At 38.7% G+C, this 27,974-nt stretch overlaps 1 protein-coding gene and 1 long non-coding RNA gene across 4 annotated transcripts in view; one reads left to right on the top strand and one right to left on the bottom strand.

Moving 5' to 3' along the window:
- Positions 1-27,197, bottom strand: part of rspo4 (R-spondin 4) — a 38,169-nt gene extending 10,972 nt beyond the window's left edge. The window contains exons 1-4 of the mRNA XM_004547353.3: positions 26,714-27,197; positions 15,429-15,617; positions 14,355-14,492; positions 10,864-11,070 (exon numbers count right to left, since the gene is read on the bottom strand). Of these exons, the coding sequence (XP_004547410.2) occupies positions 10,864-11,070; positions 14,355-14,492; positions 15,429-15,617; positions 26,714-26,792 (613 nt within the window). The 5' untranslated portion in view covers positions 26,793-27,197. The remainder of the gene's footprint in view (positions 1-10,863; positions 11,071-14,354; positions 14,493-15,428; positions 15,618-26,713) is intronic.
- Positions 16,550-20,419, top strand: LOC143418653 (uncharacterized). Of its 3 annotated transcripts, XR_013098674.1 has the most exons (6): positions 16,550-16,589; positions 16,711-16,843; positions 17,292-17,327; positions 17,704-17,851; positions 18,213-18,300; positions 18,882-20,419. It is a non-coding gene; the product is annotated as an uncharacterized LOC143418653 (long non-coding RNA). The 3 variants fall into 3 exon arrangements; XR_013098673.1 differs by having other exon boundaries at positions 16,561-16,843; XR_013098672.1 differs by lacking the exons at positions 16,550-16,589; positions 16,711-16,843 and having other exon boundaries at positions 17,171-17,327.
- Positions 27,198-27,974: the final 777 nt, after the last annotated feature.

The raw sequence follows: 27,974 nt of genomic DNA, 5'->3' as shown, positions 1-27,974 counted from the left end.
CAATAAACCCCTTTCTGATTCTGATTCTGATTCTTAAACCATATCTTAAACAGCTATACTGAAAAGTAAAAAAAAAACCACTCTGTCGCCTAATCCACAGCTTCCACATACAAATCCCCTACCCTATAGCAAAAATAGGGAAATACAGCTACTGTCAAAAGTACACCGAAAGCTAAAAAAAAAGCTTGAGTAAAAGTTGAACATCAGGTACAGTGAGAACAATTGCGTGTGTAGGTAGCTTTAACTTTCAGGCACATCGCGGAGGATGTCGTGCAGGAAACTGCTGTAGATCCTTAAGGACAAAAGATGCCTGCTAGTTGCAAAATTAGTACTGAAGCGGAACATTGGGGCATCTTTGATACATTCACTGTATACAAGGACCACCTGTGCAGCTCACTAGATGTCCAAATCTCAATAATCTTATAAAGATGTTAGAAAAGTACATTGAAATTGGTTGAATCCTGCCAAATTGAATCAGTCACACTAACACAAAACCTCATGAAAATGTTTGGAAACCACCTAAGAACACACTTTTTTCATCTCTGCCCACAGACTGAAGGGCAGTCTGAAAGAATGCGTGAAAGTTTCATTACTTGCTTTCTTCACTTTCTGCCTTTAAAAATGCTTTAACCTCCTAGGACCTGGCATCCACATATGTGGACATCATATTTTGGGTTACTTAGACCAAAATACTCAATTTTGCTCTACAAGGGCCTGATATCCACTTACGAGGACATTATACTGCTACTGTTCTATCGAAATTTTAAATGAATATCCTCATATGTGGCTCTCATTTTTCTTAGAAACTAAAATTAGGTTAAAAAAAAAATAAAAATCTGCTAATTCTTTGTTTTTACATTTATCAGGCCCCAATCAGCCCATATATCAAAGAGAAATTAAAAATGCATGCCGTGGAAGAGTTCGGGGGTTAAAGACATCTAAGAAATGAAAGTGAGAGAATGAGACACTGTGGAGCAAACTTACTCCTTAAAAAGTACCTGTTGTCCAGGGTTTAGCTGCCCCGAGGCTACCTCTGCACTGTTCAATGTGCAGTAACTTAATACATGTGGTACTTGGAAAAAAGCACGTTAGCTCACTGTCTGTGTTGGGTTACACTGCAACTTTACCCAGATCCATATGTTATGGGATGAGAGGGCACACTGAGTTCTGTACTGTACAGACCAAAGTAGCAGCGTTTGAAATTGAAATCTAAAATAACTCCCTCTGAGTGAGGATGGTATACAATCCAACGCATCACAGCTAGAATTTTCCTTTTATCCTCAAAAAATGAGAGAAAAAACAAACTGAAAGTCTGACAATTGAATACTTATAAAAGCCTACAGAAGTATATTCTCAAGTGTGTTTGGTTGAAGGTAAAATCACACATTACTTCAAAACATGTGTAAAGTAAGAAACATGATCGGCATGTGTGAAATTTCACGATGAGGCTGCTAAAAGAACATCGCATAAACAAGCCATACTTTCCATTTTAACAAATATAATTATCTAATCTGAGAGGTGTAATAATACCAAACTGAAACTAACGATTAGCCATATAATGATTTTGTTTTTCATTTGACAGCGGCTGACAGGACGTTTGTGGTCTTTTTGACATCTTACTTGCATCACAATTAGCCAAATTCTCTTGTTGTGCCAGACCAGTAAATGAGCTCACATCCTGATATAAAATGATCTGGATAATATCCCCGTGTCGCCTCAAAAGTCCCTTTATAAATGTCACACATGGTCTCTATTAATTGACAGTGGGCCCAGTCCAGAACATGTCTCTTGTCAACATCATGGAGTAGAAAAAAATGTTTCATTCCGAAAGCGAGCAAACGAGTTATAGATGGGGTCAGCAAACGGTAGGATGAACTCCAGTGCAGTAAAATGTTACATATTTCTGTGGTTGCAGGAGCAAAATGTGCAGTGAATAAGGAATGTGGGGGTCAAACCTCTAAAACTCATGAAGCTAAGCCTTAATAAGTTTTTAATAAGTGGCTAATATGAAAAGTCACTCCTGTGCAGTTGTCGTGAAAGAGTAAATTAGCTACAGAGACGGAAAGCCACAGGGATCCGCAGGGACTGCAGAAACAGATTTTTGGACTTTGGCAGTCTTCTGGAGAAATGTCTGTGTTAAATGCATTGGTGATCCATCAAATTTTGGTGACATTATCATCATCTATAGCTAAAACCAGAACTGGCAGTGGTCCTCCAAAAAACCCACCAGTGTCCTTGCTCATGTGTTCACAAATCAAGTCAGCACAAATCTGTTTCTTACTGTTAGTACCGTAGGATACGGATAAAGTACACACACTTGCTTATCCCAGTTAATCCCAGCCCTGTTCTCTGAATTATCTTATTATATTGTGTTTTAATGTGTTTTGCATTGTGTTTTGAACTTGTCGTTGGCTAGGTAGCTGTAGCGTGCAGAGCCACGAGTGGTCTGTGGGACTGTACCAAGCCTGTACTTGATTTGTGTTGCTTTAAGTACATTAAAAACTGAAGTACAGCTGCAGTTGTATTCTCTTACTAAAAGGAATCCCTTGAGTGAATCAAGGTTTGCTTTATTTTTTACAATTTAGAAGGAAAAAGTAATGACCAATCAAAAAGCCATGTGGGACTACAGTTTTGCATTATGACTTTTATCCATTCATTTCCACTTTGGTTTTATAATTATGTAAAGTACTGCGGCACTGATGGAAAAATAATGAGAAATGGACCTTTGACAGGGAAGTTCAACCACAGTTGTTTTTGTCTGTTGTAATACAGATGCAAGACAGATGCATGCTGCTGGACTTCAACCATAGAAGTTTCCTTCCACTTTACATTTGCGTTGCACTGCATCATAAAACACTAGCTATGCAGCCACTTTCAATTTTACAGCAGAGGAAATACATTAAGGCCTAAATAGGGGCTATGCTGCTGCTTTCCCTTTTTTAAATGCAAGCTGAGTAAATCAGTCTGACTTGGGGAGATTATCACCACCATAAATACAATTTAATGTTTTCATGCTAATGGCAAGCATGTGTCTGTAGCCACAAAGCCCTTTCACAAATACATACATGCAGACCCAACTTATGGAAAGATTGTTTGAGTTATCCACATGCAGATGAAATACAGATCACTCAGCTTGTGATTAGATTTTTCCCCCTCACTCATGCAGGTTAGGGTTACAACCAGCTGATTTTCGGTCGCTTAGTTTACAAGTTGATGCAAAAATGCACAAAAATACCTCGACTATTTTTGGTTTCTTAAATGGTGGTTAAATCCTGGTTAATTGAAGCACCCACACATAATCCACACTTTGACTGGGGAATGTGTACAATTAAGTGATAAGTAAAAACTCAAGGTGTACTTTTAGTGCCTTGGGTGTTTGTGAAGTACTGACATGATTTTCTCTATGTAGTACTTGGATCATCTAGCCTCATTTTTGTCACATACATTTAAGTTCATGAATATTTGGACAATAAAACACTTTTTTGTAATTTTGCCTCTGTACACTACCACAGCTGATTTGAAATCAGACAATCAAGATGTTTCACGGGCTCAAAAGTAAGTGGAAAAACTAACATAATAATATAAGGTCTGTTTTTAATACTTGATTTGGATAAAAACTTGGTTGGAATCTCTTGCAGTTACTGACTGCCTGGCATCTAAAACCTATGCACATCACTATGTACATGTCCTTCATATGCTCCACAGGCCTTTAGTGTAACTGCCTTCTGCAATTCCACAAGAATTCTGAAAGCATGCTCTATAGAACCACAGCTTTTGACCATGCAAGAATAATCCATTTCCTTACCTAGATTCTGTGAAGGTTCTCAGTCATCCAGGTCATCGTAGTCAAAGGAGCTTGCAAAGAAAAGCATCTGGACTTCTTTAAGTTGCTTGAAGACGTTTCACCTCTCATCCGAGAAGCTTCTTCAGTTCTAAGGTCAAATGGCGGAGAGTCCCAGATTTAAACCCAGTGGGAGTTTCCCCCCAAAGTGGGACAAAAGGACGCCCCGATGATCCATTGTTAAGTCTGTGTTTTGGAGTTTTGTCTTTCGGGTGAACCAGTTTTTGTCTGAGTGTGTTGTTGGGTCTGAAGTAAACTGGGATGTCGTGCTTGGAGAAAAAAAATAAAGTTATAGCTTGCCTTCAAGACTTTGAAAAGGACAAAATCATTGACCGCCTCACATATCACTGCCTTTATCCAGGGGATGCCATACCCTGCATTTATGGACTTCCTAAAATCCACAAGGAAGGGGTCCCACTCAGACCCATAGTCAGTAGCATAAACTCAGCCACTTACAACATTGCAAAACACCTTGCTACCGTCCTTGGACCTCTCGTGGGGAACACCCCACACCACATCAAGAACTCCACCGACTTCACCGACAAGGTCCAGAAACTTACCCTGGATCCAGATGAAACCATGGTGTCCTTTGATGTAGTCTCTCTCTTCACTTGCATACCCACCACGGAGGCAGTGGAGACTGTCAGAAAACGACTACAAGAAGACAGCTCCTTGGAGGACAGGACCAACTTCATACCCGATCAGATTTGCACACTGTTAGACCTCTGCCTCACCATTACATATTTCAAATACAACGAAGGCTTCTACAGACAAAAACATGGCTGTGCCATGGGCTCCCCCGTGTCACCTATTGTAGCCAACCTTTACATGGAGGAAGTGGAAAGGAAGGCTCTTGGCTCTTTCAAAGGAAGAGTACCCAGCCACTGGTACAGATATGTAGACAACACCTGAGTCAAAATCAAGACACAAGAAGTGTAATCCTTCGTTGCGCACATTAACGCTGTGGATAAAAACATCAAGTTCACCAGGGAAGACACAAAGGACAACTGTTTGCCTTTCCTGGACTGCGCTGTGCACATTGAAGAGAACGGCAACCTCAACATTGAAGTTTACCGGAAGCCCACACACACGGACCAGTACCTCCTGTTTGACTCCCACCTCCCTCTGGAACAAAAACTTGGGGTAACAGAAAAGAAGATCAGACACCAGCGAGGGAGGATAAGAAAGACAGATGCAACAACATTGTCATCCCCTATGTGGCCGGTGTATCAGAAAAATTCAGGAGAGTTTTCTCTAAGCACAACATCCCAGTTTACTTCAGCAACACACTCAGACAAAAACTGGTTCACCCGAAAGACAAAACGCCAAAACACAGACTTAATAATGTAGTGTATACTGTACAGTGCAGCGAGAAATGCCCAGACCTCTACATCGGAGAGACCAAACAGCCACTTCATAAGCGCATGGCACAACACAGAAGAGCCACCTCCACAGGACAAGACTCAGCAGTCCATCTGCATCTTAAGGTTAAAGGTCACTCTTTCGAGGATGCCAATGTTCACATTTTGGACAGAGAGGACAGATGATTTGAAAGAGGAGTGAAAGAAGCCATCTATGTCCACTGTGAGCGACCATCTTTGAACAGAGGCGGTGGTTTACGACACCAACTCTCTGCCATCTATAATCCAGTTTTGAGATCCCTTCCCAAACGCCTTAACGCCCACTCACATCCTGGGCCATCTGATCTCAGGAATTCGCATGATAGGGTGGGGCCAGGTTTCACAATGAGCTCACCCGAAACCCTGGCTGATTGGGACCCACACCCGTTTTCACACCTTGGCTCATGTGATTAGAGGATCATCAGGGGGTCCTTTTGTCCCTCTTTGGGGGGAAACTCCCACTGGGTTTAAATCTGGGACTCTCTGCCATTTGACCTTAGAACTGAAAAAGCTTCTTGGATGAGAGGTGAAACGTCTTCAAGCAACTTAAAGAAGTCCAGACGCTTTTCTTTGCAAGCTCCTTTGACTCCTTAGCTAGAGAAACTCTTTGGTTGCTTTTGGAATATGCTTTGGGTCATTATCCATTTGCACTGTAAAGCACGGTCAGATCACTTTTGCAGTTCTGTTTGAATGAATCTGAGCAGAGAGTATAGCCCTGTACACTTCAAAATCCAGCAGTCACATGAACAATGGACACTGAATCCACTGGCAGTCTTAACACTGACAGACATAAGGAAATGAGGAACTGTCTTTACAAATCGGTGCAATTCTTATATAAATAATAATAATAATAAAAAAATAAAAATAGCTGTAATTACAGTAACTGTAATTAACACAGTTACTGCAATACTTTGTTAAGTCTGATTTGAAACTGAAAGTGCCTTCAGTCACATCTGGACTGTTTCAAAAACACTGTAATGGTATAAAGAGAGAAAATTACAAGAAAAGGGTCATTGTCCAAATATGTAATGATTGTAAAAAATAATATAACTACATATTTAGTTAATGTTCTCACAACTGAAAGCACTCACAATAAATACAAGACTGAGAATATTAGAGCATTAGTTTAGTTGACAGCCTCACATTAACCACAGAAATTCCAAGCAAGAAAGGATGACTGCTTTCTATTTTTAATGGTGAGCTTATTACATTAAGTAAGTAAAAAAAAAACCCTCAACATTAAAGATGCATTCATTTGTCATACAAGTTTACATTTGCTCTTTGCATACATTAAACGTGGAATCACAAAAGCACAAATATATCTGATCTTAAGGGGCTTTCAGGCAAAAGTCAAATAACAGCAGCACTGGAAGCCGTGCTTCACAAGGATGCACCCTGATGGGGGAGATCTGCCAAAGTTATATCTATAGTTCTTTTATTTTGTTTAAGCTTTTTTCTTTGCCATGGCAGTGTCAGTCACTCTGTGTTTGAACATGTTCTGTCTCAGACCTTGGGCACCACAGTTAATGCTGATAAGTTAATAAGAAAAAGAATGAAAAGCGACAGAATAGTCTAGCCAACACATTTTCTGACAACGTAACATCCTAACTGCCTATGTCAGATGTTTCTAAATTGCCAGGAAAAGGAGAAACATATCTTCGTTCTCCCATGACAGTTTGCTGCCTTTGGTGAAAACAGAGGGGAGAGCAGGGTTGGGAGACGAGACCCACGTCCTTCCCCATCATCTGAAAACAATAAGACAACATGAAACTGGGCATTAAAAGACTAGAGCTGTCTAATCTGGGACACCGGAGGAATGCTAGGGAGATGCCACAGCACTCTTTTATCCCAGATGTGTGCTATTAGGTCCAGGAGCTTGATCCCTGCTCCAGACTCTTCTGGATCAGATTTCTTCCTCTGCTAATGCCACCAGACATACGATCTGACAATGATAATGATAATTACTTCAAATGACATGCCTTCCATTGTGGAAGAAATGGAAAATACACAGCATTGTGCACAGACACACTAAGATTTGCAGCTCTAAACAGAAATTAGTGTTGGCTTAGAAAAGTTAAGCCCTATGCATGTGCATTGTTTTTGATTTGCTGTCTTTATTGAACTTTTTCACAGCTTCAAGTGTTGATTGTACACGAAGGAGAAATTACGCGGCAAGAAAAAAAGTCACAACAACTTTTTTTACTTGATGGCAGAAACTGTTGCCAAGTTTGGTTCATAATGTTTTGGATATGAACCATTAATAGAAGAGCCAGGGACCGACTCCAGTACAATAGTTCTGATCAAGGCCCAAGAACAAGGGACTAAATGCAGTTTTAACGAGTAGTGACAGCATTTCCACAACGCGGGAGCTCCAAAATCTTTATTTATTTTTTTATGCTTTGCAGTGGAGTCTATTTTCAGGTTCCCTTGGACTCTCATAAACAAAAACACATGATGAGCTTTAAGCCCTGGGCGTGATCATCGGTCTATCTCCACACCAAATTCAAGAGGTTCAATTTCACTGGGTGAAAGCAGCCTGAATGCACAAACCTCTGATGTAGCTGAGGATGTGTGATGTTTTAAGATGTAAGCTTGCTGCGGTGGGGCCAAGATAAAGAAACACAAGCACATTTTTAGCCACAGGGAGCAAAGCAAGCTGGACATACTAGAGGTTCTCACTTTTATCTATGTTATGTTAAAGGGAAATCCTCAATAACAGGCCATAGATGCATGTTTCAGGGTATTTCGTATAGAATGAAACTCATCTCATCTGTCTTCAAGATTGTCCAGCCCAAAAAAAGAAAAACAATTCTCCAAACTGACATAGGTTTCTATTAATGCAACAAACCCTTCTAGTCACTGACTAGAAGCTATCAGAAGCAACAGAGCAAGTCCAGAAACTTAGGCACAAAATTATCTGATTTTTCATGATGTTCGCTATTTGTTTTCCATTTCCTACAGACACTTAAACATTAATCATATTCTTAAAAAGCTAACCACGACGATGTTTAATCAGAAAACCAATATTTTGTCATTCGTAAGATTGGGTGCACATTAGAGACAAATTGTGGTGTCATGCTGATAAACACATTAGATTAAAAAAGGATTATCGGTGATCTTCTAAGGAAAAATCATTGTGAAGGAATGCTTTTGTGTTTTATGGTTAACGGGGGGCAGTGGGCTGCTTGTTCTTGAGTTTTAGCTTATCCTGTAATTTGACTATGAAGTCCCCAGCACAGAAGCAATAAAGGACAGGAGTCATTAAACAGAAATGCCATGAAACCCCAAAACTAGCTACAGGTAATTATAATATAAATAAATATTTGTAAAAAAAAAGTACACCCGATTTAAAAATTAAGGTTTTACGTATCAGAACATAACAAAATAATCTGGTCCTTAGTAGGTTTGCAAATGTAAATACAACCTAAGATAAATAAAAAAATGACATATTTATTTAACAGAAACTAAGCCAATTAATTGGAGAAGCAGTGTGTGCAAAAAAACTTTTTTACAGCTTCCATAGAAATTAAGAGGTTAAGGAGGGGCCAGGTTTTGCTAGTCAAATGCAGTTGATTAACTGATCCTTGATTAACTGAACCGTGGCCACCTCTTTAAAAAAATTATTTTTTGCCATTTGACACCAACAGTTATCTTAGAGAAGCAACTGTTGCTAGCTTATGAATGCAGGAAGGGTTATAAGTCCATTTCAAAACAATCTGAAGGATATTATTCTGCACTGATGAAGTGGAAAACATTCAGGACAGGCGCCAATCTTCCCAGGAGTGGATGTTCCAGAAAATTAACTCCAATGACACTGTAGTGCTCAGAGAAACAGCAAAAATCCCACCTCAAAAGAAAGAATTTGCATGTCGTGATGACCCAGCCAAGACCTCAACTCAATCGAAATGCTGCACTGGGACCTTAAGAGAGTTGTGCATGAACCAGTGCCTGCAGCTTTGTAAACAAGGGTAGACCAGAATGATGTGAGTAAGTCATACAGTAAGCAAATACAGTACTTGAATTTTCTTCAAGTTATTGCTGCCACAGGTCGTACAAGCTATCCGGTTGTTCAGTGATGACGCGACGAATCCTACTTCCGGGCCTAAAGTAGTCTGCGTTTAATATGGCTTTTGTGTTGTTAACATGTTTAATGTTATGTATTTTCTTCTATTTGATCTCAAAAAGCTCCTAAAACAGTCAGTGATCACTGTTGACCTCCCTCGGCTTTTATTACCGCTAATCATTTATTTAAGCTCAGTTTTTAAAACCTTAGGATGTAACTACAGCCCAGCCCATGCAGCAGTATATGAATGACTAACCTCGTATTGTGGATGGATTATCTCAGTTGTTCTCCTGGCTGAAGTTTGGTCCTTTTACAGCATCCTGCCATGCGATTACATTTGTTCCTGACCACCGAGAACACTCACGTTAACTTTTATGGAGTGGGAAAAAAGTTAGCTTGTTTATATTATGCTAACATAGCTGTGTCGCTAGCGGTCACGTAGCACATCATTATATAGCAGCTAGCCCAACTTCAGTAACCCTACAAACGTCACTGCTGTTTAGTTTTCTGTCTTCATTTATGCTGGAAGTGATAACAGAGCTGTACGTTTTAATTTGTTTCCAAAACCCTGCAGTCAGGACATGCTATATTGTATTTAGATAGAAGCTAGCGAGCTAACTCCCTGCTAACTTCTAACTCCGTTAAATGTCATAAATTCAGTTTTCATGGATGCCTGGATGTTAAACTCAATTGTTACACTTGGTAGAGCAGAACGCTGATCATTTTATTAAAGATGAAAGACTTTAGACAGTTTTTCAACTCTCAGTAATGTGTGTGTAAATTTTTCAGACAATGACTTAGTTTTTTTTTAAAAATTTTATGTCACAATCTAATATGTCCGACAGACATACTCTGATTAAATTTGATTTTACCATTAATGTAAATCACATATATTTAGCCAAGGTTCACTATTAATTCCCTAGTGGTGCACAACTTTTCTGGAGAGCCTCTGAAAACTTGCTATTTGGGCCCAACTCGCGGTTAAAGAACCACTGCAATAACCTGCAAAACCCTGACCACGACACTGACTTCAGCATTAATCAAAGACTGCCCTGTACAAATTAATGCTTTATTGTATCCACTTAGACTCTTCTAAGCAATGCAAATAAAAAAACTCTGAATCTTTAAATTAACTTTTGCTTCCATTCATCCCCACAACATATGCCCCATAGCTGTCCGTTTCATTCTACACTCCTAGATTATGCTGCAGGGACTAGAAAACTAGTAACGTCTGCCTACAAGTGTTAATTAGAAGTAGAACATGTTGGAATATTTTATAGGGTTCATTCTCCCCCACTTGGCATTATAAAGTGCACAAGTGTGTCAACAACACAGAACAGAACACAATACCAAACACCACAGGGAATTCCACATGTTGGCAGCCCAACATAATAAATAAAGCAGCTAAATGATCAGTGGCATCCGACTTATTAGAAGCAGATGATAGAATCTGTTGTTGTTTCTTAAACCCATTAACCGCTAAATCTTTCAGCCCAGAGTGCACCTACTGTTCGCACCTGTAATTGCCATCCTTCTTACTGGTTCGTATCCTTTCTCACCTGTGGTACACTTTTTTTTCATCCTGCACCTCTGTGTCTCGCTGTGAGGTGGGCAGATTGGTGCTGCTTTATCGTCAGGCGTTTTCCCGGTCTGGCCACCCACCCAAGTCCTTGTCTGCTTACCCCACCTGAAACCACAGGTGACGCCATCCCGGAGACAGACGCTCCACTCGCTCCACTCTCCCACTGGAGCTAGGACACAGTTTTCTAATGGAAGAAATAGAAAAACCTCATCAAAAAGAGTGTTTTAACACAAAACAGACTGTAATTGTTAGTACCAATACAGTAAAAATAATGGCACCAGTAAAGGGTCTGACAATGATTTCATCCCAATATCTAACAGCAGCCTAAACTGTAGAGGTCTGTGTGTCTCTTCGTAGATATTCTTCCTCAGCCGATCTCTGACCCACAATCAAACCAGTCATGCTGAATGTTGTTACAAAAGTGTAACAATGTTATGGCTTCTATAGCGCTTTTGTGTTTGTCACATGTGTTGAGAGTGAACCTGCTCTCATATGTGAAAAGCACAGTGCACCAGTGGTGGACCTGCCTATTCTTGTATTCTATAGCAATTGCCATTTGGGTTCCACAGTAACTGTCTGGCAACTGTCTGTTTCAAATTTTTTGGTCATAGACATTCACACTAGTGCCCTGTCGAGGACATTTTGTAGCTTTGACACTAATTATCCTGTTCTTACTTGAACAAAGGAGCAAATACCGGTCCTTCTGATGGGTTAAGCATCTTCTACGGCCCTGTCCAGCTCTCCTAGAGTAACTGCCTGTCTCCTGGAATCTCCTCTTTGCTCTTCAGGCTTTGCTGGATGATAAAGCAAACCTTCTTGCAATGGTACTTACTGAAGTACCTTCCTGGAGGAGCTAAATTACCAATGATTAGCTGTACGTTGGCTTCCAGGCTCTCAATTTACAGGTCGATCTACGTCCCTACCCTCACCTATGGCCACGAGCTGTGGGTAGTGACCGAAAGAATGAGATCGTGGATACAAGCAGCGGAAATGAGCTTCCTCTGAAGGGTGACTGGTCTCTCCCTTAGAGATAGGGTGAGAAGTTCAGCCATCCGGGAGGGGCTCAGAGTAGAGCCGCTGCTCCTCCACATCGAAAGGAGCCAGTTGAGGTAGTTTGGGCATCTGACAAGGATGCCTCCTGGGTGAGGTGTTCTGGGCATGTCCCACCGGGAGGAGGCCCCGGGGCAGACCCAGGACAGACTGGAGAGATTATATCTCTCGGCTGGCCTGGGAATGCCTTGGTGTTCCCCCGGATAAGCTAGAGGTGGTGGCTGGGGAGAGGGAGGTCTGGGCTTCTCTGCTTAGGCTGCTGCCCCTGCGACCCGGCCCCGGATAACGTGGAAGAAGATGGATGGATGGATGGGGCCCAGGTATCACTTTATGCTACCAATAGTGATACTGACCTAGCCAAATGCAAAACTAGTGAAAAAACAGATGAAGTGCTACTAAACTGACCTGATCAATATTGCAGAAGTTTAACTGACTTGATGCTATACTCTGATCAAAATGTGTTCCTTTAATTTTTTTGAGCAGTTTATATTAAGACTAACATTTTATTTCAGACCCTTACAAACACGTTGCTATAATCAAAGGTAGATAAATGCTAGATGAAGAGTTACTACAGTGGTCATTACACTTGCAGTAACTGGCTGAATGGTGAGTGATGTCACCCTCAAAATCAGCTGCTGCAAAAATTTCCAGACAGACCACAAAGGAAAATCGGTAACCTTTGCCAAAACGGAGCAACAATTGGAAATCATTATCATTATCACTGTCAGATTTGAAATAAAGAGATTTCCAGAGACTGTTTTCGGCAGTTGCTTGAGGTGTGTACTAACAGTCAGACATGAAACCCTAACACTGATATGAAAAACAGATGTGGACTTGATGCCAAGAAGCAACAGTAGCTGCAGATGGTGTCTGTAGAAGGCAGAGGAATATCGACCAGTGTCAAATGATGAGTGAGCTCTACAATACATCTCACTTAGTCAGAAGGCAGAGATGATACACAATGAGATATGAAGATAAATTCTAAAACCTCTTTGAAGACCTTTAATATGAATCGTGTGTTGCATTCTGGTTTGACTCCATCAAAAAGAATTTCACTGGGATGAGAAAGAAAGGGAGTAGAGGAGTGTAAGACATGTTCCAGAGGAAGGTAGATTTTCCCCCCTTTAAATGTAGCAGTCATGCTGTCATCTTCATTTAATGTGATAAACAGTTTGAAATTCTGTTAATGCCACATCCTTTGCATGTGAAACAAAAGGTACAGGTCAAATTCAGTTTAGCAAAATTATTAGGCAAATTTCAGTGAGATAAAACTCCCGCAAACCACAGATAATCAAATACTCACTCAATCACACATGAAACACAGTAGAGATGTGGCCACAGAGCCAGAGAAGTAGATAAAAGGAGATGAGCTTGGAAGAACAGGCCTGCTGTTGATTAAACCTTTCAGATTAGTTTCACTAATGTGTCCATTGCACAGCAGACCCTCATTTGTTATAGCTGGAGTCAGGAAAGCTTTAGTTAATACACTTCATACAGTAAGTTAGAACAAGAAATAAGATAGGAAACAATATGTTTATTTTAGTTGTACTGCTTAAGAGGTTTTCCGTCAAAAAGTGTTGTAGCAAAAGTGAAATTCATTTGCAATTTCTTTTTTTGTAATTTCAAAAGCAGCCTTGTAGACAATAGTAAATCAGTGTTCATGTTTGTTAGAAATAGAAATAGAAACACATACCTGCTAACTAGCACTTAGTAAACGTAATAAAATACAAGAATTTTACTAACAACAGATGAAACACAGTCATTTGGATAGTCTGTACCACACAGTCCAAGAAGCAGTGGAGCTAGTAGTAGCTAGTCAATGTATGGATGCATTCTGCCCTGAATCCGGTGTGAGAGGAAGATGAAATGCCTGCCTAGAAGCAGAAGAAGTCCTAATACAAATGTGGAAAGACAGATATTATAGTGAATGGGACTGCAAACAATGGCTTGTGTCCTAGGGAAGCAATCCTTCAAATCAACCCTTTAAACTAGCTTTGTACACTGGAGACAGCTCTTGGAGAGTGAAGGAACTCACTCTAAATTGGTGAGATCAAAGCTGTTACTACAATTTATTTTTTTACATGAAGCAATAGCTTTTTACCTACCTAATGTCAATAACAGTGCTAATAGGATTTTAGTCAGGGTGCAGTGAGGAGAGAGACTGACCGAAGGGTGAATGGGTCACCAATCTATTTTAGAGTTGATGTAGAGAAAGACAACCATTCACTCTCAACATTCATTCATTTATTAGTGCTATATTACTATATATTATTATACTATATTAATGCTTATTCCGTTTTCTAGAGGCCATTATCTGTAATAATAATCATGTCAAAATACATTTTTCTCAGGATCACAAACAGAGGGACAAAGGATTTGACTTATTAAGTTACAAATGATATCAAAAGTGTAACTTACCAAGGCAGTCTGTCTGGTGGGCACGAGTTCCCTCTGGGCAGTGGGTCAGACACTTGCCTTTGTAAAGCTGGAAGCCAGGCTTACACTTGGTGCAGAAGTCTCGGCTGAAACATTGCTCACAGTCTGAAGAACGGCACTCTGAGAGGAAACAGATTATCACACACAACGTAGAGTACTTGGGTATTCATTGTTACATGAAAAAGTCAATTTTTCACCTGGTCACACATATTTTCATTTTAGCTGAGAGGGTGAACACAATAATTAAAAAGCTGAATTTGTCCAGTGAGAGCAAAGCTGCTGAAAACTAAAGGTGAAAAAAGAGAGTAGCATCTTTGCTTCCTGAATATCATATGTTTCCTACTGAAACCTGCTGTTATGTCAGGAAACGCAGGAACAGTTAAAACCAATTCACTTTCAGAGAGGTGATTTGTATTTTGCTTTAGTCTTGTTTGCCTTAAGCAGACAGAACGTGTTCTTTTGTGTGCTTGACAGATACAGATTGTGCAATACGTGCATCCAACAAAAACAAACTTTGTGCTGATGACATTTTGAGATGCCAAGCAACTGATTTGTTGTATCTAGAATCTTTATATATTAATATTAGAAGTCACGGTTCACAGAGCAGTCAGGGAAGATTGTGTGCTCTTTCACTGTTTCTCCGAGGTAAGGGCAAATCAGAAAGGATTTTAATATTGCATTTTGTGCTAAGGTTAAGGGGAGTCAGTGATAGTAAATATGTTTGGAAAAGAAATAAAGTGAACTATTGTGGAATCTTTGATTTTCCCAGTAAATGAGACAGAAACTATGTGCTGTTGGGTAAAGTTTTCTTTTCATTTATTAGGACAGCATGTTTCTGGAAAGAATTAAGCAAGGTGCATCTTGAAAAGAAAGAGAAAGAAGAAGTGGTCTGGGACTGCAGACTCTGTGTATGAGTACTGTCGGTTGTTTTTCATTATTTCAGACCTCAAGACAGTTAAGTCATACGTGCTAATGTGAGTAAGACTATCAGCAAATATTTAGTCAGAGATCACAGTCAGAGATCTCTGCAGGGGAAAGTAAAAAAACAAAACGCACTCATGCAGCGGTTGACATCCTTTCCTCTCTGTCCGTAGTGTCCTGCAGGGCAGGCGTGGAGACAAGTTCCATGGTGAGATATCCCCTCCCTCTGCAGGAACAGGAAGAGTCGCTCTGGGCAACGCACGCAGCCGTTGTCCCGGGAACACTCCAAACAGCTCCGACAGTCCTCTGATGTTTCTCTCTGAGCTGCAGGAGACAATAGGAAGACGATTAAGCCAGAGCTGCATTCAGGAGAGGAGTTATTAAAGTAAAAGTAGAGGAGGGAGCGAGTAAGGAATAAATAAAAGCCAGGAAGCGAGAGGATGAGGAAGGAAAGGAGAGACCAAAAATCCTCAAGATACCAAGAGAATTTCGGGAAAGATCCACTGCTGAAAATCAACACATTACCAGGAACTCTATAAAAATCATGCATCAAAGCGTTACAGTATTTCACTCCATCAAATAGTTGTAGTAATTGCTTTCGTAATGGCACACACTTCTTTTTGAGGTTCAGCATCTTTGATATTTCTTAGTTTGCTGCCTTGTTAGCTCGAATAGAGAAGAGCACAGAGTGTGATGCTGTGTCTATATGTCCTTTTAGCTAACTCCTTACATGTACATTACCAGGTGCACAAAGGAAGTTGTGTCCTGACAAAGCTTACATGTCACTCTGACGATGCACTCCTGATGACTTGATAGTCTAACACTTTCTTGGTATGAGTAGCTCTTTAGAAACTGTAGGTCGCTGATAATGAGTAGGCTTACGTTTAGTAAGAAATATTCTTTATTTGACATGAAAACAGCACCAACGCTCTTTTTGTTCATCGAGGACTCCCTGCTACTGCAGAGGTTACAGACTGAAGCACTGATCAGTAACTCAACTTATAACTTATAATGACTAATAGTGGGATTTTTCTTTCATAAAAATAAAATTTAGCTCTACAACGTTTTGATAAATATATTATTATCACATATTATTAAGTGACATATGTCAACAAGTAGATATTTTAATCTATTTCTATCCCAAAAATGTGATATGTACTGTAACAGTGAGGTACAGTATGACAGTCAAGCTTAGATCTAAGCCAAGGTAAGTCTTATATTATAACAAAAGCAAGTGGCTGTGTCTGCTTCCAGGTACACACTGAAAAAAAGGGACTGGCCATCTCTTGGATTTATGTAAGCATCTTGCATGTATTTAACACAATTGCCTCATGTTTTAAAGATAAATGTAACTATATAGTGTAAAAACTACATGATATGCAGAAAGGGTGTATTAAATTGTTTATATCATGTTCAGGTGAAGTAAGTCAATAAGATAGCAACGTTAAATCTCGTGAAACCACGCGTGATTTCATCTCGCGGGCTTTGGATCGTGGTTTAAAAAATGCATCCATCTCAGTCAAGTCGAGCAGCCAACTCTACGTTTTTTGGTATGTCTTGATTTTTTGAATTAATATTTACCATATTTCAGCCAAATGTAGTTAAACGTCTAAAGTGCCGCCATGTAACATGCTAAAAAAGAGCCGTTAGCTTATTTGCTGTTTTATCTGTTATCAAAGAATTGGCGCTTTTTCATTTGAATTTGTCTTTGGCACAAGAGCCGTAATATCACATTAAACCTAATTACGAGGCACTCATAACATAATTTGGTTTTCTGTGTGAATAGATTTGTCAACTGACTCTTCAGTTACATTGTGTATTTACTGCACCGTGGTGTTAGTGAGATTTTGGACATTGAACAGCTTTAGTTAATATCATCAGCGGTATTATGCTAGCTTACATCCCTACCCCTCCTGCCCTCACCTGCTGTCCTTTTGTTTTTGTTTTTGTTTTTGTTGATGCACATTGAGAGACCACATCTATTCTGCATTTCACCAGGAGTCAGCTGATGGATTGTGGGTTCAAGGTGTTATGGTAAGAAAGTATATTCTATTTTCGCTTAAGGTTTCTGTAACTTAATTATAATAGGTTTTTTATAATTATTAGGTGCATGCATACTCAAATAGACCACCCTATTAATACAACTGAGAAATCCAAAATCTGCCATAGGTTTAACTTATACCTGTATGTATTGTCAGAAAGGTGATTACTGGACTCACATTAATGCACACTTGAACTGAAATGAGGTTGTAACTTGTGGGTTCTTGGGTTGCAAATCAGAAATAAACATCTTTGGATTTTTTTAATCCCATAAGATCTGGAAACACAGTTTTTATTCAACAAAACATTACTGATTATTAACCAAGCACAGTGCCTGCTGTTATTTCAAAATAATTTTATGTCATTTCAGATGAAATGCAGCATTCCAGTGCATCCCAACCATGCCTTTACAGGTTTCTGACGGAGCTGAGTTTCTCTCTGACAGTCTGCTGAAAGTGTTTGCAAAGTGATCGGGGGAACAGGGCACAAAGCTAAAGGATGTAGCTGCCATGATGACAGTAAGAACTTTAAAATTCTTTAACTACAAAGTGTATATGTATTGCATTAGGTCAGTAAAAGATTTTTATGCTGCATCCATTGAAACAGTCAACTATTACCTGTGAGTACTGATTCCACCGAAAGGATGCCATAATTTTCGTCATGCATTTACTGGCCCACTGAGAGAAATTGATCTTTTTAAAAAAATAAATGTTCTGGAAACTATATATCCATAAAGTTGATGTCAAACAGGAACTTTTGATATTGCTTTGTAGATGCTGGTGTTGCATGTTGACTGGTTTAAGTTTTGGTCTGGGATCATTTTCTTCTGTGCTACTGAAAAGTTCACAAATATCTGTTTTCTTTGTTATAATACTTTAGGATGACATTAATGCTCAAAGGGAGTCTCATCAAAGTGCTCCGCATCTGTGTGAAAGACAATTGCAACATCTTGGTGCAGGAGTTCATGGTGAGTGTTTTATGAGTAGATTGTGGCTTTGCAACATTTTAAAATGCATTTAGTTATCCACTTGATCCTCATTGGACCAGTTAGGACCAGTAGTCCTCTTTAATAATTTGAAGTTCACATGAGGCCTGGTAGTGAACTCAGCCGCCGGCCCTTGAGGCCCCACCCCTGTATTAGGGGTCACATCAGTGTGAAAAAACTTTAAATTTGTCATTCTAGTGAACAAAGGAAAATCCCACCAATATTTACATTAGCTTTTGTTTGAAAAAAAAAAAGACCAACAGCTAACCAAATTGTGGGGCTGAAAGTCTAAATTCTAACATCTTCTGAGTGACAAAACCTGGATTTCTGATGGGCCGGTGTCTTTCTAAGAAAAACTAATGTAAAGCATTTGAAATTATGTTTTTCACCCTATCTTAGAAACTCTGTTAGACCATGAATGGCAGCATGGCAGGCCACTCTTTGGCTATAGCTATTTACTATGTTGCTTGCATTGGTTTAAATTACTCTAACATTAGAACTGGTAGATTCAAAAGAGATGAGTTTAAAAAGGAATCTTAAAGAAATGTTTTGTGTTTAACCAGGACTTGACTGAGGCCACTGCACAGATTGAGAAAACCACAATGAACATCTGTCTCCAGAGGATGCACCAGGCAATGACTTTTCTGACGTTGGCATCATCATCGAGGGTATAGTAGTTCTTCAAGATCTGGATAACGTGACCTTTGCAGTAGCCATGCTGTTTGGACCTTTTTTATTCCTTCAATATGAGTTACCCATCACAACTCTGCTACACTTTTGAGGTGATTCAAAGGGTGGTAATGGAGTTGGAAGCAACTCAGCTCTCAAGAAAAGCTCACAACTAAGACAAAACTGCTCCTGCAACGAAGCTCACTGTTATGCATGTGAGGTGACCAGCTCTAGGTGAGAAGACATTTAAATCTCACACTTGTTCTGCTGCATTTTTGAAGCTCAATTCCAGGAACAGATCGCAGGGTTCATTTTTATATACACTGCAACTGCCATGAGGACGAGCCGTTTTTTTGTTGTTGTTGTTGTTTGTTTTTCCTTTTGCTCTGTACAAGTTCTCTGTCTGTTTGGCAGCATTTTTAAATTTCTCTTTGTATTTTTTCTTTCTTTTACTAGTGAAGAGATGTAGCATGAACAGTTATACAGTCTAAATAGCCCATATGGGTCGTGTGAAATGGTATTTTCAGTTTCATTCAGTTGAAGTAAGGAACGTTGAATATTTCTAAGCTTGCTGTTTTGAACCAAGATGTCACAGTATGATCAGTGCCGTAATTTTTGACAGTCACTGTATCAATGTTATTTTTGCATCTCTTGAATAAAGGTTTTGACCTGCAAGTGCTAATTTCTTTAGTTATTGGGGTAAAATGGGTAATGTTAATAGGAAGGTGTTTGCCAATTCAGTAACCTAATTTAATGTTAATGGAAACTAACATTACCTCAAATTGTTTAGTTATAATTGTTGTTTAACTGAATCTTGACGTCAGAGGCCTTAAATAGAATGTTTTGTATTGTTCTTTCCCAACATTTTTCAAAAGAAAGAGTCTAATTTCTTTGCTGTGATTGATTCCAGAGAACACGGAAGAACTGACATTATTTAACTGTTGGTTTATATAGATTCAGTAGTGGAGTAATGTCAGTTTAATTCTTTACCTACTGTCAATGCAGTGAAATTAGACATTTTGTTTTGAAAGGTTACTGGTGGATGCCAGCAACCATCTTGGAAGAGAACAATATAATCTGTTATAAGGCCTCCATTTGAAAATTGTGTATTTGATACTAGAATATAATAGCAAAATGTAATTTGAAGATAACATGTAGTATTTAAGTGACCAAGTAGTATTGGGTAAAAGTTATTGAATGGTGTTGGGATAAAGTGAGAAAATTGTGAAGGATTAAAATATTTCAAGAACTCAAATTACTTCATCAAAACATGTTTAAGTCACATTTTATCAACACAAATTGCACAGGTTTATTGAACATGAATAAATTGTGTTAATTTAACTCAATTGTTTAAGTTGCTGCCAAAGCAAAACATCTGTGTGCAACAAATGTCCACCATTGAATTAAGTAAATCCAACAACATATTTTTTTCAGTGCAGAGAAGACTCGACAAAGAAAGAAAGAATGCTTTCAATCCATCGGGGATAAGGAGGGATATGGAAAGACAAGCAAGGTAGGATGGAAATTTGGATTGAGCAGCAGACAGCGAGTGTGCGTGAGTCTGAGCAATCACACTCTGATCCTTGTGGGTCACTACATTCACCTTGTTATGTGTGGCTGTGGTTTAGGATGTGTTTGTGTGCAAAAGCAAAAGTGAAACCTGTCTTAAAAAGTTTTCAAAAACCCAAATCATGTTATTCGTTCATAGATAAAGACACAGAAGATCATGTAACGTCAAGGCAACTATGAAAACATTTAATCGTGTATAGTCTTGTTTAGTTTCTCATTAAATGTTGACCTTTTTTTGACTGTCAAATCAAGAGTTACGAACAGCTTTTTAACAGTTTTTCTTATAATCACTCAAGGGTTGGAGCTGGCGTTTTAAGTTTTGTGCATAATTATCTTTAGTTTTTAATTTTTGGTTTTCTTTGGATTGTAAATTGGTGAAATCTAGCTTTCTTTTCAGTTCTGAGCTTTAGTTACTGATTTGAGGGTTGTATTTAGCTAGTTCCCCTGTCGGTTTCCATTCTGTTCCTCCTTCTGTCTCATCTGTATTTGTTTCCTCATCACTGTCCCATGCCTCACTCTCAATATTTCTGTCTGTTTTCTTTAGTTACTTCCTGTGTTTACTTTGAGGCTTAGTTTTCCTAAATCATGGGATGTGCAGCTTTTCTTCCTGTCCCTGCTTTGATTGTCTTTAGTTGTGTTTTGGTCCCCAGCTGTTTCCTCTTTCCTTAATTCCTCTTCTGTATATATCAGTCTTTTAGTGCCATCCACATTAGTGTGGGTTCCCCTTTGCTTTTCCTTTCCTGCGGGTTTTTTTCTTTTCTGGATTAACAGATTTCTTTAATAGGTGTCCTGTTAGTTTAGATGAGAAGCAGTGAAACTAGTTGGAAAAACGTGTCCTGTGAACTCTTTCATCTTTCAAGAAAGGGCAAAGATTTCATTTTAGAGCTTCTGTTAATTATTAGGACTATGATTTTTTTTTTAAGTGAAATAGAAATAAAACGATTAGTTAAAAAGCTCAGAAACATTTAAAAAGTGGACTACATTATGAAAAGTTTAAAATTATTTTTTTTGTACGTATGTATGTTCTCATACATATAAAATCTTTAACTGCACCTGATACCATAAAAAGACATTTTGTGACAAACTATCAGTCTATTAATGTTAAATAAGCTGTTCCTCTCACGTCTGTCAATAGTCCGTTTATGACCATAGACTTTATAAGAAGAGTGATCCAGCACCTGTTTGCAGTCTGCTGTTTTGAAGGCACTATTTAATCATTGTATCTGTCACCATCTTTAATTTTTAGAAACAAAGCTCACCATATCTGAATGAGATAGTGGAGCTAAATTAATGCATTCACACTATTATCGTTAGTTATTATTAATCTCTGGCACTCTTCCATTGTGTGTCTTTGGTCCTCCCATCACCCTCAGCATGTCGTGGCAGATGACACGTTCTGCATGAGGTTCCTGCTAAAAGAGTTTTTCCTTCCCACAGTCGCCTAATGTTTGCTCACAGGGGACTCATTTTTGGCGTTTCTCTTAATTATTGTATCAAGTGCCTCGAGGTGACTTTGGTTGAGAACTGAATATAATTGCATCGCAAAGATATACAAGCTACATGGATTTAGCAAATAAGGTTAACTTGTCTTAACCATCATATAAATAAAAGAATGGAATTTCATTCACCAAAATTTGAGCAGAATGCAAAATGTATATAATATATATTCTGTTTTCATATATATATTTCACCTATGAAAACATCTTTAGCCCTACATGACAATAGTGCTTTGGTAATTTTTCTTTTTATAAAACACTAAATCAAATGTAATAGGTTCTACTCCTTTGAAAAGGTAATTAAAATTTCTGGTGTTGAAGATTTGTTTTCAAGTGATCTTGGCAGAGTTACTAAAGATAACAGATTTCCAAAGACAGAGTTTTCAACTCCAGTGCAGAGTGGAACAGAGCAGATTTCCCCAGAATAACTCAGTGATCCATTTGGGTTTTGAGACCCGCTGAGCTCTCAGCTCATTGTCTGAAAAACAGTTCTCTACACATATGCTATCGATCTGCAGGCTTAAGGGACTTACAGAGGAGCGGCAGGTTAAGGTAGCGTAAAACGCTAAACTTTGACCTCGTATGGGATTGCCCTGGGTTTTTAACAAGCACCAGGTGTAACAAGATCTGTTGGGGTTTCAGGGAAAGATGTTAACATTTTGGAAAGAGCTTACACCCTAAAACACAATTCACAAAACTGGAGTATTTAAGGAAAGTGACGGCATAACGATCACTGAGATTAGTAAGTTTAAATAGGAAAAATAAGGAAACAATATTGTATAATGGTTTTGAAGCTAACAAGTTCTCCAACTTGTCATATCCATATGAGCAGTTTGTTCCTGATGTCTGAAATTTCAGCTTGCAGCTGAGTTGACATATGATGCTGTTTATTTGTGTGTAAGTTAAGAACTTTAAAAAAAATGCAATGAACCCTATAATGAAAATCTAAGTTGTGTTTCTTTACATGGTATATGTAATCTAGTTAAAAAACCCAATCAAAAAACAAACAAATCCTGGTTATGCTATAAGTTTATATATTTAAGTTAAAATGATCACATCTATTTTAAAATATATTCTTAACAGGAACAGATATGTTTCAACAGTGCTCCATAATGTGTACATTAACTAGAAAAAGGTGGAGACGCACACTAAAAAAACACAAGCTGTAGGGGTGCTACCGTCATGTCCCAATGTCCAGACACTTGACAGCAGCCGAGTCAAAAATGTGCTGCAATTTAACATCTTTTTCACCTCTTGATCTCCCAGCTTGTGTTACATTTTCATCTACTTTCTTCTAGCTTTAAATGTTGTTATGGAGCCCCTGGAGATCTGTAAAACCTTTGTCTTGTGCGCTTCATAAGGTGTTTGCACAACATTATTGATTTGAGTGCATAAAACTGTTACCTTATGTGACATTAGAGCTCTGCATGATGGTCCTGATAGGCTGTTTTGTCTTCTGATGCAGCTTTGTTTTTAATTGTTTTTATGTTAACTATAATAAATGGGAAATATAAGGAGACTCTGTAGATTTTTCTCTTTATATGTTATACTTGTTTTGATTACTGTCTGTTTTCAGTGCAATGATGCAATGTTCTTCATCTTCTATGCTGTTTCAAAGAAGGTTGCTCAATAATTAGTCAGACTTTTCTTGCAGATGTAGCAGCAATTGCTTAATATTGACTGATGATTTCATGTTTAATGCTGCTACACACACTTTGATGAACAGGGGCATTGATTCAGTAGTTTTCTAAAACATAATGCTCCCCCCCAATTTCCTGGGGCTCGTTTTTAAAGATTTTGACTCTTTAAAATTCTTTGACTTTATTCTTTACCTATTTATGTTTTCCCAAAAGGCAAAATCATTTAGCCAAAATTGTTGGTGAACAGACATGGATCACTAGTAGCATCCAAGTGGCAGTCTTAGAAAGTGAAACATAAAGCCTTTGCAGAACCTCCACCAACTGTACTGCTGGTACCAAAAAATGAGCCATTCCCTGTAGACTCCCATGTTAAAACGCTTAACTTTACAGCATGACAAATAGTTTTGGTCTCTGTAACTATTTTACCAATCGTAACGACTGTATGTGTTATGATTTTTTCCTGTAACTCACTGATTTCTGTTGTATTAATGATTAAAGATATGCATTACTGGGGGGGCGACTTTGAGTTTTGGGTTGCAAACCAGACCAATAACTATCAAAGAAGTCTGTGCTTTATATAGTATTTGCATATTTGTGGTGCTGCTATTAATGCACATTTAAAGAGGTTTGGACCTCTGCAGCTACTGCACCATTCCCTTCAGCAAGCCTGCTCTGTAACGTTACGTGGTCTGCCACTTTACGGCTGAGTTGCTGTGGTTCCTAAATGCTTCCACTTTCCCATAATGCCACTTAGAGTCTGAGAGAAGAAATTTCATAAACTGACTTGTTGCAATGATGGCATCCTATCAGAATACCAAACTCATTTTTTAGCAACAATTTGTAAAGGCAGACTTGGTGCTCATTTTTATACACCTGTAACAATCGGACCAGAAACACCAGAATTAAAAAATTAAGATGCGTGGCTCACCCCTTAATGTATAATCATAAATGTGTAGCCAGTGAGAAAAGTACTAACTACTTTCAAAGTTCCCAGTGCCATTGCTACAGTATAAAATATAAAACATTGGGTAAACAACTTCTCTAACACCTGTGCCCACAAAGTCTTTACTTTGAGTAATACAGACAGACCTGGTAGATGCAGACAGGCAATGATTTGACTAAAACTCAGTGTGCTGCTCAAAAAAGGCTTAAGTCATCCAAACTTAAATGGTACTTTGCTTCATTGCACATTACAGACTTGGATGATGTGTCTCATAATAATGGTGCAGTTCTTACTTATTTTGCAAGTTGTTATGCTGTCATATTAAGTCTTTTGAGTGTGTGAGAGGAGTAGGTGGAAGCATTTTTCTACAATTTTCTGTTGTTTTTTCCCCCATTGAGTGTTTTTTTTTTTTTTACTACAGTCGGTCATAAACATGAATACTGATAGAGTGAGGGATAATTGCAGGAGAAAAAAGAGCAAACAAGGAATGAAGAGAAAAGACAGATTAAAATTAAGCTACTTTCTGCTGCTCCCTAATTCACAAGTGGTCGTCCCAGCTGGTAGCCCCTCATGTTTGATTTGACAGAGTTTTACGTGGGATGCCCTCCCTTTCCTGACACAACCCCTGAGGAATTTGTGCCTCCTCCCGGGAAGGAAAAATCAAATGACAGCATAAATCTCCGTGGTAAAAAGAGATGAATGCTGACAGCAGGTCAAGCAGTCATTCCAACAGCTAGCATTTAACCCTTTAGACCTATAAATGCAATCCAACATTAACCTGTTCTAAGGTATTAGCATCAAATGTCATCCAGTATGCAATGTTCAGCTCGTATAATGTATTACTTTTTAAGTAGGACTTTTTATAAGTCATTATAACTTGCATATTTTACAGGCTATCTTCTAATGTGTTTGGTTAATGTTCTTGCCTAATTTGGGAAACATTGAGGATTAAAGATTCCACTTTAGGAATTGCATGAAGTTGTTTACATATGCTGTACAGTAGTAGCCATTTTGTGGCAATGATTTAATTTTAAATGTGAAACATGATAAAGATGACTAAATAATAAATTATTCATGTGTCATGTTACCATCTGTGTGCGTCCAGTGCCATCACATGTTTATCATACGCACATGACAGAATTAAGATTTTGAAAATGTATCTCTCGTTCTTTCAATTTGCCTTTTCACTACCTGAATTGGAAGCGCATAAACCTGAGTGAGTGTTAGTGGCAACTGATGGCTTTATGAAGCCCCTATAATTATTATCTTAACACTTGACCTCTAGGTGGGTGATGGGGGCAGAGAGAAAAATGTTACAAGCCAGAATGTTGGTCTAATTGAGACCGGATCCCCCTCTATTAGTCTCTGATTTCTTAGGAAATACCAGACACCGGTGAGCATGAGGGTTACCACAGACCTGTGTGGCTGTGGTCTGGACTGTTTTCAGAGGGATTGGATAAGAAAGTGATTAGAGACAAATCTGGATCTGGAGATAATTCCCAAACACTGTGACTATATGCTGGTACAGAGTTTAACAAGAAAAGACAGGCTAGTTTATACACTGAATACCGAGGAAATAAAGTAATTCGTGGAAATAAAAAGTGATTCTTATTTAAAAGAAATAATCTATGTACGATAAGTTCTGTAGAATGTTTCTGAAATACTTGTTTTGTGGGTTTCTGGAGTAATTAACATAAAAATGGATCTTTCTGTGTTAGGTGATTTAATTAGACCAGATAAATATCATTATGATGATGATAAAGTTATATGAGAGCTGTGTAAACAAGAACTGCATCAACCTAAGCTTCTTTAATGACACCTGCTCTCTAGTGTAAGCATGTCCTAAATGATAATGATGATGATGATGATGATGAATAAATATATATTTGTATCGTTTGTCTGTATCGTTACGTTTTTAAAATAATGCACAAGTATCTCCAGTTGGTTCCTGTTTTGTTGTACATGTGGAACATAAGTTCATTTGTTAAGAAAGTGGGAAAAAATTGAAACTGCTGTAATTGCTGTTGTAATGCTATCATGCTAACAGCCTCTTTGTGGTCTTTTCATGGTGTACTCACCACTTTGCTTCTGCATGATGCCGGACCCCATCCTGATCACTTCACATAACAAAGACATCACAAGGAGTGGCAAATGCATCTGGGCTGCTGGTAAGCACCCGTTTCAGCGCCGGGTTGCGGACATCTGCAAAGACTCCAGGGTTTCAGTTGAAAATATAGTTCCACTGTGAGGCACAGAAAGAAACGAGAATAGAAAGGGGCAAAGACTCAGGGTTTAAAAGACGTAGGGGTGGATGGAGATGAAGGGAAGAAGATAAACGTGAGGGACCAAAGCAGAAATAAGAATGAGTGCTGACGTGAGAGAAGAGAGGAAACACAAGGAAAAAAATCCTTTTTCTCTTTGTCCTGTTTCGCAGAGATGATTTAGGGCTGAGATGATGAGACAGGCAGCCATAGACAACAAAGAAGAGCACAGGAGAGAGACGGATAGGTGGTGAAGAAAGCAGAGAGGCTTGTCTGCTTCCTCAGACTGGCAGATTGGAGGGAAAACTCTACATTTAACTACCACTGTCAAATTTGCGATAAACGAGCTCCACTTATCCCACAACCATCTTTAACCCTTTAAGGCTGCACTCTCAGCCCTAAGTGGTTCCATATTTCCAGCTTGATCTTTAGCCTCCTCCTCCTGGCTCAGTCTATTGTTGTTCAGTCTCTTTTTTTTTATTATCCCTGTTTATTTATTTTTGTGCAAGTACTGGGCAGCTTTGTTTTCTATGGCAAAGTCAGTAAACTTAATTTGACCACCTTGAAAGAAAAAAAGCAGCTGGAAACAGCAGAGCTAAGACTCTAAAATGTGATTATAGCCTGCCACGTTTTGGCAATTGATTCGTTGTGCCTGTTTGGGTAAGTAGTCAGGTAAGTGGGCAAGGGCAGGGCAAATTCATCTCTTTGGTGGACCCCAAACCTCAGTCGCTGGGAATTTGTTTTGATTATACAAATATATGACAAAATACATCACTACACCCATTTTTGTTAGTCTGTCTGATTTGGTAGGTTTTTAACTTAATATAAAATATAGAATCCACCATTTGGATTTTAGGATGTTTTAACAGCAAGTCAGCCCTGGTCAAAATTACTGCACTAGTTGCTAATATGTTTGGCATCAACATGTTTTGCAACTTACACATCATACTAATAAAAAACATTATCCAGTCTTTCAAAACATGCTTCCCTTTTTCTAATTATTGGTGTAAAATGTTATAATAATATGACATTAAGAGACACTGTCACCATAAAAATTATTCATTTGTTTTCTAGATGT

Source organism: Maylandia zebra, linkage group LG5, assembly GCF_041146795.1.
Source record: "Maylandia zebra isolate NMK-2024a linkage group LG5, Mzebra_GT3a, whole genome shotgun sequence".
Taxonomy (NCBI): domain Eukaryota; kingdom Metazoa; phylum Chordata; class Actinopteri; order Cichliformes; family Cichlidae; genus Maylandia; species Maylandia zebra.
This window is presented reverse-complemented; position numbering and strand designations above follow the sequence as displayed.